The following is a 15,388-nucleotide window of genomic DNA, read 5'->3' on the forward strand; positions in this document are numbered from 1 at the left end:
CTTCTGCTCCCACAGAAGTAGTTGTCTCCCCTCTGCAGTACCTCGTCCTGCACTTTTTGAACCATGATATCCGGCTGGGTTTGTGGAAGAGCCAGGAGAGGAGTTGTGATGAGCTGGGCTGTCTGCAGCTGTTGCTAATTGTCACTTTACATCACCCCCACTACTCCCTGGCTGGGGCTAGTCTGTCTGTACCCGTCAGGGACGCAGTGGTCCCCATTTCCACTAGCAGAGAAACACAGGCAGTATCCACCCCTTAAAGGGCTCTTTTGCTGCCTTTGCCCTCTTCTGGCCCGGACCTCTTCTGTACTTGAAGATGTTCCTGCCTAGCAGCTGGTGATGTCTAAGATGCTACAGTTAACTCCTCAAGGTAGAGAAACCTTGAGGGATAGATGATATCTCTACATGTTAATTATTGCAAATATTAGTGTTTATCCACTTATTCTAAAACATCAAAATCTCTAGATGTTGCTATTGCCAAAATGTAAGCCTTTAATCATTACCATTACAGTTTACAGAGTAGGTATTGGATTAGACAGACTACCAATTTTGAAAACAGAAGTTAGCATTATCTGTGCTGGTTCATCAGTGCAATGGATGGGAAAAATATTGGAAAGGAACTGCTTAATCACAAGCTTAGCAGAAAGCTGGTAATGAGGTAAAATGATTAATGTTCTCTTTGCCTTAATGTTACATTAGCAGGAGACCTCAAAAATGCTTCATTATTTTCTGTTATCCTTCAACTCCTGGATGGGTGGAGGGCTTCCTTGTATCTGTATTACATTTGATTTTTTTTCTCCTTGGGATTAAATCCCATTCTGAATTTGACGGCCCGAAGGAAGATTGTGTTTTCAGAGAATCAATGAATGATATACCTCTTCCTCATTGTTCTTCTGAAGGTTTAATATGTCAGTGGGTGCAGACTGATACCTACATGCCACTGATACTAAGCACAATAAATTCTTGTGGAGAGAAGTCTTCTGCTTCTGAAGGAAGGGCAGTATTTATAGCTGAGCCTCATTTCTGGTTACAGTTACTGTGTCATGAGTATGGCTTTTTATTTTCCTTTAGGAATGGAAACAACTTTTAAGCTTTATGTAAAATTCTGTCAAATCGGAACATGAGGATGTCAATAATTTTGCCCTATAGATTCTTCTGCAAACTGTCCTGCAAAAGAATAACGTAAAATCTCAGTTTTGTTCTACGAGTTGATACATGAGGAACAAGTGCTGTTTAACCATGTCGTGCTTTTCTCATAACTGATTCTCTACCATTTAAGTTGCATTGAGTTTGTGCCCTTGGCTTGGCAAGTCTTGGTTCAGGAAAGCTTTCAGGTGTGTAATTACTTGCTTAACTGAGTCACAGAGCCGAACCTAATATTTCTGAAGTTACATAATCCACAAATGTTACCATTTGTAAAGCTGCCCTCAAATACTGAATTTTGTACCATTACCCCTTTTTAGAGTAAGATTGGTATACTGTATCTCTCTTTCAGATCAACTCAATTAATATTGATGTAAGACTAACTGCTGTAATGTCATTGGATTTCATATTACATATCTTACATCTTTTTTCTTTTCTTTTTTCCTCATTTTCTTTTGATCTTATGTTATAGTTTTTGTTCCTTTTTTTGTTTTTTTCACTAGCATTCATTCTGTGGCCTTGATGACACAACTGAGCCAAGACGTGTGGTTGGTATTCTTTATATTTGTTTGTACTCAATTTTTAGCTCTTAGATTTTGCCACGTTTTGAGAATCGTCTTCATAAGACCCTGAAACCTTGGGGGAGGGTATACTGGTCTTGCTTTTACAGAGAGGAAGTCACCTATAAAATCTGACTTGGATGCCTTGAGTTACCTTTCTAGACTTCTCCAGGTCATTGAGTTTTCAATGAGAAATGATTTTGTATTCTAAGATACTGACTGCCCTAACTGCAGTGGGTGCTTTTCAATTCTGCAGAGCAGGTACATTTTGTCTAAAAGTTCAGGTATTGCTGTAGGATCCTACCTTCTGTCATGCAGGATGGAGAGGTGGTGAACACTGTTTGGTCTTCAGTTTTGTTTTCTAAAAAGCCCTGTAAGCATTACCATCCATGCAAAAAAGGGGTTCATTTTACTTCCTCAAGATCCTTGAAGCCACAAAATAGCTTAGGAAATAATAACCTAATTTCCCTTTTATGAGGTGATGTGAAGGTTGCAATGTGATTGACCCTCCATGTGCCCATGCAACATGGAAAGGGCGAGGATAAGAAACCTCTATGTCTCCCTGGAGACACTACCATCATTCCCACTATCCTTTCCACAGTGTCCTGGTCCTTTCAGCTCAATGCAAAAGACAGAATGAATTTCTTCAGTTCTAACAGGAGCTATATTGGCAATGCTCACCTTTCACACAGAACAAGAGAGAAATACAATTTAGAAAATCAGTCCTAGCCCTCTTCCCTGGATCAATGCAAGTTGCACACTGCCTTTCAGTAAGGATGGTAACTCAACAACCTAACTGTTAGAGGATTAAGCTATGGTTTAAAACTATTGAATATTTACACAGTCTTTCTGTTGTTGCTGTTGTTGTTTTGTTTTGTTTTTTTAACTGAAAATACACAATGTTTTTACCTTTACAATTTTTCCAAGTATTTTCTTCTTTGGAATCTGCTGTGAATTATGTTCATGGAATCTCCTTATAGTAGAAGATGCGGTTAATCAACCTCTTTGACACTGCTCTCAAGTACTGTATGGTGAAGAAGTATGATGACAATAGTTACCCAAAAAACCTATTTTATTTACCTTACATTAAACTTAAAACACAGTATTTTCTTCTGCACAGATCACAAGTACTTTTGAAAAATCAGACCTGTATTATCATGGGCTCTTTTGGGGGTTTATTCAGCTCCCAGTATGTTCATTTATTATCTTTCTGTTGATGCTCTTGTGAACTGGCTCTGGTCTTTCATTAAGAGCATTGCTGCGTATGTTTTATATTTTGCAATAAAATGATGGTAGATGCAGATGGGTGAAATGTAATCCAAGGGTATTATAGATTTTTTACAAGTGCAGTAGCTTTCTTTTGGTTGCTAGATGAGTGTTGAAAATTAGTTGAAATTCAGCAATATTTTTACAGCATTTTGAGCATTCCTTTTGAAATTTCCTTTATTTTGTCAAAAACTGAGCATATGCTTATGGAGATGTGTTTGAAGAAAGGAGAAGCCTTGTGGTACACTATTCACCTTACCACGGTTTGAGTTGTATTTTTTGTTCTGTGGAGATCAGAAAGGATAGATGCTATTTTGGTTAATGTAAGTTTGAAAGAGTAATGTTAAAGGAAGGAACTAAACTATTGTCTTTGAGCTTTATCCAGCTTCTTACTCCACTCCCAGTTAGAGGTGCTAACATCTGGATTAACATATTTGTTTGTAAATACTGTGAAAAGTATACTGGCCAAGTTAAGATACACTTTATAAACATTCTATAAGCTTAGTGAGATCAACAGCATTTTTAAAATTCCATTTAAAATATTTTGAAATACTGCTAGTTCAAAAATTTTTATGAGTTCAAGGCTTAGGCCTGATCTAAAGGCTTCCATGCTGATATAGCTGGTGGTATTATGGGTCCCCTCTGAAAAAAAAAAAAAAAGGAAAAAAATTACAAGTATAATTAGTCTCCAGAAAATACATTGTGCTGATATAACCTGCTATTCTTCGTGTTAACAGCAACTATCTAAGTAGTTAAATTCAAGGTTGCTGACAAGCATTTTGAAGGGATAACACAGGGGTAATGGCTGTATAGCCATAGAGCTACTCAACTCTCACTTTTCTAGGAGTGCACATCATATTGTGGTGCGAGTGTGGAGGGTAATTTCCTTTAACTCATCTTGCCAGAGGTGAATCTGTCTCTGATTAATGTAACACAGCAAAGCCTGTTTTAAGAGACTTAACTATATTTGGACTCTTGAACATTGTTCATTATTTCAAGGCAAACCAGATGGTTTACTGATAGTAATTTTGGTTCTTGTTATTTTGAAACTAATATAAAACTTTTAGAAAGAGATTGTGGTATCTGTGAATTTAGGGCTGGATGCCAACACTTATTTCTAAATTAATGTTATCTATCTAAAGCTCAGAAGACTTTTTCTTTTTTTGTTGGTTTTGTTTTCTGTTTTTGTTTTTGTTTCGTATACAGGCTATTAAAAGAACCTATGGAGTGAACAGCTGAGTCCACGTGCAAAAATATAGAAAATATTTATTGAGCAGCTTTAAATTAGTGCATTTTTTTCATAAAACAGTTTGCATAATACTTGAAGCTGCAAAATATTTGAATTTAAAATTAGAGATTTTTTTAAAGATATAGCTTCAAGCTGGAATGATTTGATAATCAAATAAGGACCAGCACATCATAAACACTGAAAAAAATCTAAACAGAATTTACACTCTCACACCAATCAAACACTGGAAAAAATACAAGTGCAATTACTGGCTGCTATGTGAACTGTTATCTACCAAATGGTTTTCTTACAGTACTGAGATCTTTGTCTCCATACTGCATGCTTTCAACAAACGTGGTTTGCATTTCACCCAGGAAACACAAAATCTCCTTTTTAATATCTATAGAAAAAAAAGCTAAGTGTTTGACAATAAGTTCTTTATAGTAAATAGCTGACAGGAAAAAAACTGTTCAAAGTTGGAAACAAATACAGATTTACAACCCCACAGTGGCTGAAAGAAAACTTTGAAGAGGGTAAGAACTGCATGGGAGAAATGATTTTTTGAATGTTTCTTGAAAGTTGAAGCAATAACTTGTGAAGATAGCACTGGGAGAATGGAAGATCCTGAGGTGGTCCAAGAGGTCAGGAAAAGAGAATGCATGGTGCGCTGTGCTCAGTTATCTCTTCAAGAAGAAAGAGGGGCTTGAAGAAATGGGTGTGTAGATGAATGTGATAAGCAGAGAAGTAGTTGGAAACAAATATTTTAAAATCATGGCATCCTCCCAGGTAAAATAAAAAAATGTTGACATTAGCTACCAGGAAGCAAAAATGGCACAACCTCAACAAGCAGAGGCAGATAAACAGTCAAGGACATTGACCAGCTGAACTGCAAGAATAATTTTGGGCAAAGCACAGATTGAAAAAATGAAAGTTGACAAGAGTTGTTTAAGATGGAAAATGGTTAGAACATTCAAAAAGATTAGGCTTTTCTTTCAAAGAGGGAAAAGCAAATCGTTGTTTCAGAGCTGGAAAAGCAATATGAAGAAATAGATAATTTTAATTATTTCTGGAATGTTGAGGCAAGCTGAAAATATTAAGAGCACAATATTAAAAGATAACCTTCTCCTCGCTCATATTTTCTTGAAAATCATCTTTGTGTTAAAAAGGCTACATAAAAAGCTACAGAGAAACAAGTCTGCTCCCATGGACACACTGAACTCCAACATGGATGTAGAGTGGAATAAGATGGTTGCGATAATACATCAGATAAAGTGGAAATGATGATTGAAAAAACCAACATAAGGCAAAGAACAATCAAGGCAGCACAAAGAAAGCTGAGGAAAAGACTTGTCATAGCAACTGAGTGTCTCACTGTTGGAGGTGCAGGAATCAGCCTCAAAAGAAGGCAGTTTTCTCAGATAATTTTTAGGCTCTGAAGTAAGACCAGAAATGTACTCTTCACAAAGAATCACCAGACAAGATCATTTACCCGCTGAATGAGCTGAGGCACTCCACAAGATTAATTCAGTCAGATGCAGCAAACTGTGGCTCGTATGAGGGTCTGAATAACCCTGTTTCCTGGTACAAAGCACAATTTAAATTGGAAACAAGGATCATGCAGAAGTTTGGAAAGCCGATCCCCAAAAGAATGTGTTGCTCACAATGTGTTGTTCAAAAGGAACAAGCATTTAGAGAATATGTTTTCAAATACAGATTTTTCATGGTTTAGTTAAAGCTTTTAGTGGTGTGATGATAGAATGTGGAAAAATTAGGTCTTCACTGCAAAAGGAAGGGTTTTGGCATTACTCTGAAGAGAAGGACCAGAACTGGAGATAAACACAGCTTAGGATAACCAAACCAGGTGCTGATGAAGGAGCAGAAATTGGGAAGTGTGATTCACTTGGCAAAGAAACACTCTGTCTTCTCATAGACATAGTTTTGCTCATCACTGCTTTGGAAAAGAAACTATAAGCACAAACATGGGATGGTCAGAGCATGTGGCTGCAACGGTAAGCGCACAGCAGAGACAGAAGATGGTCTTGTTACAAAGCAGAAAAGGTATGAGCAGTTTTGTTTTTTTATTTTTTTATGTGTTACATTGTAATTTACATGTGACAGTTTTCTTAAAGAAACTGGCTGATTTGGGTGACATTTTCCACGACATTCATGATATTTTTATTCTATGATGAGCTAGCAGAATTTGTAGTTATAGAAAACTTTCCAGTCTTACTATCCATTGCATATTGATATTTATTGTAGAGATGGGAACAGATATGACCATACTCAGTCCATGCAAGATGCTGAGCCTGATTTTCACTTTCTGTGACACAGGTTTTCAATCATCTCTCCCAGCTATATAAGTGAAAAAAGAAACAGTAAGTTTCTCATTTCTGGTATCAGTTGTAACAGCTTTCCTGGTTTTATGCTGAAGTACTTAGGAGTTTTCAGGATGAAGCATCAGAAGTGTAGAGGCCTAATGGATCATGAGGTTTGAGATCAACTTTAGAAACTGTTGTATTAACTTTCATTATATCTATATCAGTGAATGAAAGCGCACTTACAAACAAGAACATGTAACAGAAATATGTGAGTAGAAATCAGTGTAATGATTTTAAGTGTCAGTTTATTTCCTGCCTGGTCCATCCTCTCCATTTTTATCTGTTGGCTACTTTCTGTCAAATATATAACTAAGAATTTTTATTTTTACAGCTTATGAGTTGGATACTAGACTGGGGCAGAGACAAAAATAACATTAACTTGGCTTCCACTGTAAATGGTTAATAAGCAAAGTAACAATGTCCACTATTATTATATGTTCCTTTTGCAGTGGTGTTCAAGGATGCCCATTGTCAGGGAGCAGGATGTCTATTCCCTGTGCAAATAATAAATACAAAGAAAACATTAGTGTCTCAAGGAGCTAAAAATCAAAGATACTGTTCCATTTGGCAAATTATACAGGCCAGGGGAGAGCCATGATTATGTTGACAGGTCTCAGGAATGCATGGTCCCTGAGAAGGGACTGGGCTAGGTAAGTCTAGAGAAGATGACAAAGTGGTTTGAACTTTGTTGTCCATTTGGATTTATACTTTGTTTGTCTTTCCACACTTGTAGCTTTTAAATATCATGGCTTCTTAAGGGACTGAGGAGTGGCTGAATCTTTTCAGCTCTGTGTCCTTGTGTGGCTGACATAAGGCCAGTGAGTGATACAGTGGGCCAAAATAATAAAATGTTAGGTAATTCACCATATGTGTGAATAGCACCTATCAAAACATGGGACAATAAGAGAAAAACTGTTTGTTTATTCTTTTTGCACTGATTTTGTGCTATTTTCTTCTCTTCAGTGGCAAAAACAAATGTTACTTTTTTCTTCTTCTTTGCCCTGTAGATTCAGCAATTGTTTACAAAAATAAAGAAAAGAAAAAAAGTAATTGCATTGTTTCCTGGAGAATAGGTCCAAACTCAGTGGCTGAATTCCAATTACAGATCCAATTCCAAATCAATACAAATGTAGCAAGAGCAAAGGCATTTCATAGATGCCAGTTATAGGACTATACTTACTGAAGAGAGTTTCCGTAAATGAAGGTAAACTGCAGGCTGAAGAACTTTTAGAGCTATTGTTAATAGAGGCAAAGGAAATGAACCAAACTTAACTTGCCTTCCCAAGCCCAAGTTTAAAAATTCCCTTTAGGCATGATTTCATAACCAGTGAGAGGTGAAGTAGAATTTCAAGTAAAATACTGAATGCAGAATTCCAAAATACCCATGAAATATACTGAATGTTTCTCCGAAATAGTCATAGATTGCCTTTTGAATAGGAAATATCCTTTTTTAATCTTATGTCCTGAAACAATAAAAATATCATACATTTATCCAAAATAAGTACTATTTTTTTTGTGATAAACATACTCAGTTTTATGAACTCATCTATTTAGTAGAAAATTATCCTCATTTCAAAACTTTGATGCCTAATTCATTCATGAATTAGTCTAATTGAATCTTTTATGGGGATCTCATGTTGTGAACTGCAGCTCCTTTCATACACACTGAATTACTTTGGGGCTAATGAAATGAGACTTTCTCATAAATAATAAATGTGTTCAGAATCAAGAAGGACTGTTCATTTGATCTTCAGAGGCTTAGACTCTTTTATTGCATGCTTAGACTGCAGTACATTGAGAACCTAATAATTTAGCATTTTTTCATCATGGATCCTTCATCTGGGAGAGAACAAGAATTTTGTTACTGTATTAAAATGCCCAGTAATGAAGGATTTGATATCCTGAATTTCAATGTTAAAATTGATACTTCCTGGATTTTCCAGGAATTAGAAGATGCAAGCATACCTGATGAACAAGTAAACGGTGCTGGAGAAGAGAATTTGAACCTCAGAATAAAAGAGCTGGAAAAGTCAGAACAAAAACTGAAAGGTGTTCTAGAGGACTACATGGAGTCAGAGTCTGTCCTAAGAAACAGGTAAATAAAAGATTTTTTTGCATTCAGAATTGATGTTACGTGAGAAATGTACTCTCCCCTTTGCCCCATGTACTGGCTGGCAAAACTAGGCAAAAGAAAGACTTTATGTCTTTAGGGTGCCTGATAAGATGCATGTATAAGTGTTTTGTGTAGCTGTCAGAATAGAAATTCAATATTCAGGTTTTTTTTTTTTTGTTTTTATTATTTAAATCAGATTTACAGCATGATCTAAAATCTTGTAGCAAATAACCAGACAGATTTCTCAGGATGTTTCATTCTTAAATATTCACAAGATGTAAATTCTGCTTGTAAAATATATCCTTTTCTTTTAAGTTAAGAGTTAATTTGGAATTTTGTGTTGCAAAGAAAGTTGCTTGTTTTAGAAAGCTTCATCTAGTTTAGTGTGTTAATGCTAATCATTACAGTAACTAAAGGTGCCATTAAGCATTAATCATGCAGTTGACTAGAATAATAAGATCAAGTTTTTGATAGTCAGCAACTGCACTGTTCTAAACAAAGCCAAGTCATTAAAAGGACAGAAAATATAAATGGCATTCAAAGTAATTATTTTTATAATTTCTTAATTGCTTTGATTCATCACGGGATTTGGCCAGAAATGTTTTCATAATGGGCTTTTTGTCAAAATAATAATGAAACTTTTTTGCAATAGAAGCTTTTGAAGGAATAGGCCTATTTTAACAAAGATTTTGGGGAGGGGAAGAAGGGAAGAACTTTATTTAAAACCAAAACGTATAGCATGCCAAGCTTCAGTGAATATTAACCTTGTAAATGTATTTGCTTATGGTCTTCATATTAAGCCAGCAGAGAGAGAATGAACATAGACGTTGTCTTTAACAGTTTTGAGAGTCTCCAGCATAATGTGCAAACCCCAGTGGACTTGTTAAGAATTAAGTGTTTATTATTGGTGATCAACAATTTGTTATTACTTTATTGTTGGGAGAAAAATGGAAAAACAAAGGTAAGTTGACGCATTGCTGATGACTGCTTATCCATCTGGAACTGTACTGTGTAGTATTTACTTAGCAAAGATCTTCATTCTCACTATCACAGGATGAAAGAGCTGGAGTTGTCACACAAAACACTTCTAGTGACGATCGATCAACTAAATGTGAAGTTGCACCAGGTTGAAAATGCAAATGTGCGTGTTAAAGAGAAACTGCGAGATATTCGGGAGGACCTGATCAATTTGGTAAGGAAGATATTGTTTCAAATGACCTAGTTTAGCTTCTCTTTCTGGTAATAATTTATAAGTCAATCTCATCTTCAGTGACCTCTCTGTTTTTAAGCAATAAATCATCTAAGCCTTTCTCTTTTTCTACAGTCAGAAGAATCAGAAGAACTTTTTGGTCTTTTGTGCCCCACTTTCCATTTCTCTAATGTTTTTGACAGCACTGCCATTATTCCTCTCACTCGGGCCCTTGATCTTTGAGATGTACGCTCCCACTTCCTTCTTTCTCCCCAGAACCTACTCAGAATACTCCTTCTCCCTAGGTCAGACTTTATCTTTCTAGCCCCATAATAAGGCTTTTTTTTTTTATTCCCTACCATATGCAATACAACAGCACAACACAGCCTGTTTTCTGTATCAAATGCAGCTGCTCAGCCTGTCATCCGACTCTTGAATTGCTTACACATTTTCAGGCTGGGCCCCACCTCCGGTTGCCAGCTGCTTTAAGCTTCCTTAAAGCTTAGCTTGTGTCCTCTTCCAGCTTTCCCAGATCGGTTTGGGTCTTGCCTTCTTTCCTGTGATGCAGTGTTGTATGGGCCACCACTCTGCAGAGCCCCGCCAGTGTGAGTCCTCCCCTGCAGAATGCCCTTTGCTGGAGCAAGCTGGCCTGCTCCCTCATTGCCAAGAATGTCCCACTGCTGATTTCATGCCCTTGCAACTCCCTCTCCCTGTGTCTGCTGTGAAATTGTCAGCTCTGCAGTGGAAAGCCTTCAGTTCTGCCGAGTACTAGTACTTCTGCATGTAAATGTTTTGTTTCAGAAAGGTCGGCTGTTGGCTGATAACATATATAACGGGCATTTTTACCCAGTTTGCACAGCTCATTGGATGGATCCATGAAAATACTGAAGGAATAAAAGTTATTCAGGGACAGTCTACAGTGAAGCAATGTCTTTTGACTGTTTATCATACGATACACTTTCATTGTCTCAGCATTTTAAGTCAAAGTTGAATGATCTGACAGGACACTAGTACCATGCATTATTACTCATAAGTATGAACAATAGTCTTTGCTTTTTTATTTAAAAGTGAAATGTATTTTTCAAGACTCAGGAAACTTAGACATACATATATTCTCATCAACAGTTAACCAAACTATTATCCCACACCTACCTGACTTTGCATAACATTTCAGCCTAGTGTCCCTCCTGTCCCATCCTTGCTGGTGAACCCCTCGGACAGGAAGCTACTGGAGATTAAAAAGACTGACCTAAGGAAGTCCTTGAAGAAATACAGTAATGTCTCTGTGCCTTCAGTCTTGCTTCAAAGTTGCCACAATGACACTATGATACTGGTGGCTCTTACTCTGCTCAAAACAAGGGCAGCATGTGAATCATGAAAGCCTCCTGTGTCTTTCACTGACATCTTTCACCTCTCTATGGTTCTGTGCTCAAACACACTTTGGTGCAAATGAAAATACCAAAGTCTTTCTCAAACTGATTCAAAAGGCATCTGTTCCTTTCTCCTTTTCTAGGGCGTTCATAAAAGGAGCTGACAGATGACAGGTATGGTGAAGGGCAAAGGGCAAAAGCTTGGTCTCTAAAAGTGCATTTTATGTTTTCTATAATAGAACCACAGCTTCTCTGCCTGTGATATCTCAGTGCTACACTACTGTCAGTGTTAACGATATGTTACTGTAGAGTTCAGAGCTGGTTGTATGAATTCCAGTTCAAAGGTTTCTTTTGATTTCATGTGTACTATAAAACATGCAAAAGGCAGTGTTTAAAAACTTCTTGTATTTTATGTAGTAGATGTGGGTGAGTTTGTGTTTTGTTTGTTTGTTTCCTACTGAGATGTTTCAGTGATGGCTGAAATGACAAACCAGTAGGTCAGCTTTGCTTTAAATGCACTAAATATTACTGGCTTTAAAAAATTTCTGCTGATGTCATTCCTGAGTTTTCAGAAAACAAGGACAGAATTATTGCAAAATTAAGAAAAATTATAAGGGAAGAAGAGACTAAGACATTAACCATACAACTCACTGAAATTCTAGGTTGAAAACCAAGAAAAGTCAGAGAAGAAGCAAAAGGAAAAATTACGGTGGCTTCAGGAGCAGCTGAAGACAAAAGAAGATGAAATAAAAAGCCAGTCAGGGTATTTTGAGCACTACAAACAAAGGCAGAGACAACAGACAGCAGTGCTGAGAGAAAGGGAATGTTACCTTCGGGGTGAGGTATCTAGGCTGGAAAAGCAAGTCCTAGATCTTAGTGCCCATATTGCTCTTTTGACATCCGAGTTAGAAGAGGGAATGGTGAAGTTTCTCCAGCAGAAGCTAGAATCAGCATTCAGTGGGACTCAGGGCTATAAACACTCTGATGTGGAAGTAATGGAATTGAAAACTTGCATAGAAAATGTGGAGCATGACATGAAAAGCCACTTCAAGACATTTCAGCAAAATCTGAAGTTCTTAAGGGAAAAAGAGGAGGACAACAGAAGAGAACAGGCAGACCTGCTGACTGAACTCCAGTGCTCTCAAGATACTGAAGACTTTCTCAGAAGAAAATTGGAAGAATCTTGCCATCATGTTTATAGTCTGAAATTATCTGAAATCAAACTACAGGAAAAAATGGAAGAGCTTTTGAATGAAAACAGGGCTTTAAAAGATCAAGGTAGGGTGAAGTTGAAAAAGAAGAAAGAAAAGAACTCACAACTTACAAGATTGGAGAGAGACAACAATGTTGACCTGGTAAGTAAAAATAAGGCAAAATATAATTAGCTTTTATCTTTATATCACCCTGGATTACATTTGTCATTAGAGGTGCAATCGAGATGCAAGTGTGAGGCTTTTTCCTTCCTGCATTTTTTTCCTTTATTTCTGTTCATGCATTACTACTTCACAGTGTCTAATTTACACACACTGGAATCAGTACATGGAGCTTCATTGTATCACTGCTTTTATCACATGCACATTGAGGGTACTTTACAAATCTTGTTTCCTTAAGTTTTTAAGTGACATGCCCAAGGCAAAAGGTCTCAGTTGGCACTAGAAGTAGAGCCCAGAAGAACTTCTGAGACCTCTGTCTCATGGACACCATTCAGTGGAGGAGTACACATATGGTTGGGTGAGTTTTCACATGTTATTCACGCCCAAATGCTGAAGAAAAAAGCACAGCTGACAATAAATCCTGTCTATGAGATTTTTCTGGATAATGGTAAACAAGGGAAGATGGATACAGTATTCATGGCTGGGAGTGAGTTGAGATATTCAATGGTTTGCAGCTCCATAGCACTGGGATATGCCCTGAATACACTGAATGGGACTTGTTTGCTTCCAGCACTTCACCCCAGCGTTGCATGGGAAAGCTCTGCATATGCTGTAATATGGCATTCAGCTTCTGCCAATTCATTTTGCTGACAAAGAAAAATTCTTTTCACAGAGAGGACTCAAAGTTTTATTCTTTATGCACTGAGGTGGAGGGTATTTTTATTCTGAGGATTTGTTAAAGTGAAATCAGCTAAGCCTCACACTCAGCTACTCCATTCAGATTGTGACCTGATATCCCAAGAACTCTCCTGATTTTAACTGCAGTTAACCGAGACATAATGGGCATGAACAAAACCCCTTTAGTACAGGAGGACAATCAGACTGTGAGTACTTCCAGAAGTGGGAGAAGGTAGAGAGGATCTTTTGTCTGTAAAAGCTAGAAGAAATGAAGGCAAAGTTTTTAACCTGGTAGTTGAACGCACCTTTGCAGTCATGGTGATTTTGTACCATTAGTGGCTCTACAGTCCCAAAGAAGTGAGGTCCAGGAGGTTGTCTTTGTGTGAGAGAGAGTGGTAAGATCATCCTGCAGTAACTGGCAGCACATGGGTCACCTTTGTGGAGAGCTCGGAAGCTGTGCCTCAGCACGTGTGTCTCCGTAGCTGCCCCGAGGTGGCAGAAGGACTGACTGCTGTTGCTTATTTTTATACTTAGCCTGAACCATTGCTACAGTTACTTTAACTAGTGAGTTCACTTTTTCTTGGGAGTGAAGAATAAGGTTTGGAAATATTTTAAGATATTTCTAGAGGGACTTGCACTGAGTTGTAGACAGGTACAACAACCAAGTGCACTATGAGCTGCCCAGCTAAAATCAGGAGTGAGGGCTTTCAGAACCAGGGAAGAAGTAGTGGAGAATTACTGTTGGTTTGAGAAAATTGAGAAAAGGAGAAAGTAAATGTTGGGTTATTTGAAGGTTTGAAGCAAGATATATCTACTGACTAATTGCCTGAGACTAATCCAAAAACTCTTCAAGAAACAGGACCAAATCTCTTTCATTCTATGCTGTACCCTAATAAAAGGTTATTTTTTCCTCTACACAAAGTTTTCTAACCATTTCTTTTCTAAGTATTAATTTACATCTGTATTGTCATAGGAGGTTACTGAGTCTGAATTACCCAGTCTTTGGTATAAATGAACAGACCATAATTTGCGTTAAGCTGGTTTGCTTTGGTCTGCTGCACAGTAGATCATGTTCCTTAAATGCTGTGTATAGCATCAGCAGCATTAAATCTTGTACCTTCTGTATTTCTGGTTGTCTTTTCCTCCTCTTTTGGTACTGCTACTAATTCACTTGGATTTTTCTAGTAGAAAATGGCTTGAGATAGCCCAGGAAAAAATTCAATATCTATGCTAAAAGGAGGAGGGAGACCTCTGGTGTTGCACTGTAAAACTGAAGAGGTCTTTTTACCCTCATCTTGTGTTTTACTAGCACTATTAAAATAGAATTTCCTAATCTCATTACCTTGATCTTGTAGTATTCAAGCCAAAATAGTTACAAGAAAAGTCCCATTTGAGCTCATCATACTCAATCAACAGCTATAAAAATGAGAAATTGTGTGCAACACAAGAAAGATTTTCATGCTGTTACTTTTTGGGAAAGCTGCTTGTATAACATTTTTCAGTGAAAGAGCGAATGGGATCATTTGCCTATTTCACAGCCAGGAAAAAAGTAGTTTGTGAAGACAGGCTTATCAGACTCCTGTTAAATACACACGGTGTGAGATTCCTTAGTAAATACCATGTTATTCAAATGCCAAACACAACAGGTATTCTTGAAAACTAGCCTTAGTCGTTATTGCATCTTCATGCGATAGTATCGGATCCAATTAGGCGTTTTGTTCTGGTACTGTAGAGGTGAACTGCAGCTCACGGAGCAGTGTAGTCACATAAATCTTGTCAGAAATTTGAATTTCCAAACCTGGTGTCAGTATCCTGTCTGCAATATTCCAATTGCAGCCTATGCCTGAATGAAAAATGCACAAAAAAGCAGCTGGTTCCATGTGGCTATGTCTTGATTTGTCGGACAGTTTCTAGATGTGAACATTAGGGGTCTGTTGAAGGTGTTGCTGAAGGAAAAGTGTGAAACACCAAGTGATGCACCTTTCTACAGCTTTCACATGACAGCTGAGATCTTGATTTCACTGTATGATGTTCCTGGCATACAGGCATTGTATCTTTTATATCATTTTGTGTAATTTTCTTTTGACAGAACC

The 15,388-nt window shown here is 37.4% G+C and overlaps 2 protein-coding genes across 33 annotated transcripts in view; both read left to right on the top strand.

The window, feature by feature from the left end:
- Window positions 1-4,309, top strand: part of JAKMIP1 (janus kinase and microtubule interacting protein 1) — a 170,422-nt gene extending 166,113 nt beyond the window's left edge. For 7 of the 8 annotated variants that reach the window (XM_087737413.1, XM_087737414.1, XM_087737417.1 and 4 more), the window contains 2 exons: window positions 1,644-1,688; window positions 4,173-4,309. In XM_087737413.1, coding sequence (XP_087593539.1) covers window positions 1,644-1,688; window positions 4,173-4,205 — 78 coding nt within the window. In that variant the 3' untranslated portion in view covers window positions 4,206-4,309. Of the gene's footprint in view, window positions 1-1,612; window positions 1,689-4,172 lie in introns of all 8 variants that reach the window. The other variant, XM_009471126.2, reaches the window with a different exon arrangement.
- A 1,807-nt stretch (window positions 4,310-6,116) lies between these two features.
- Window positions 6,117-15,388, top strand: part of CUNH4orf50 (chromosome unknown C4orf50 homolog) — an 86,764-nt gene continuing 77,492 nt past the window's right edge. For 23 of the 25 annotated variants that reach the window (XR_015699984.1, XR_015699986.1, XR_015699987.1 and 20 more), the window contains exons 1-3: window positions 8,384-8,667; window positions 9,739-9,877; window positions 11,907-12,599. Coding sequence is in view for 6 of the 25 variants with exons in the window: in XM_087737407.1 (XP_087593533.1) it covers window positions 8,399-8,667; window positions 9,739-9,877; window positions 11,907-12,599 (1,101 nt within the window). In the remaining 19 variants the exon portion in view is untranslated. Of the gene's footprint in view, window positions 6,253-6,525; window positions 6,570-8,383; window positions 8,668-9,738; window positions 9,878-11,906; window positions 12,600-15,388 lie in introns of those variants that run through there. The other 2 variants (XR_015699999.1, XR_015699998.1) reach the window with 2 other exon arrangements.

Source organism: Nipponia nippon, unplaced genomic scaffold (assembly GCF_047370975.1).
Source record: "Nipponia nippon isolate SJK-2023a ecotype South Korea unplaced genomic scaffold, ASM4737097v1 scaffold_6, whole genome shotgun sequence".
NCBI lineage: Eukaryota > Metazoa > Chordata > Aves > Pelecaniformes > Threskiornithidae > Nipponia > Nipponia nippon.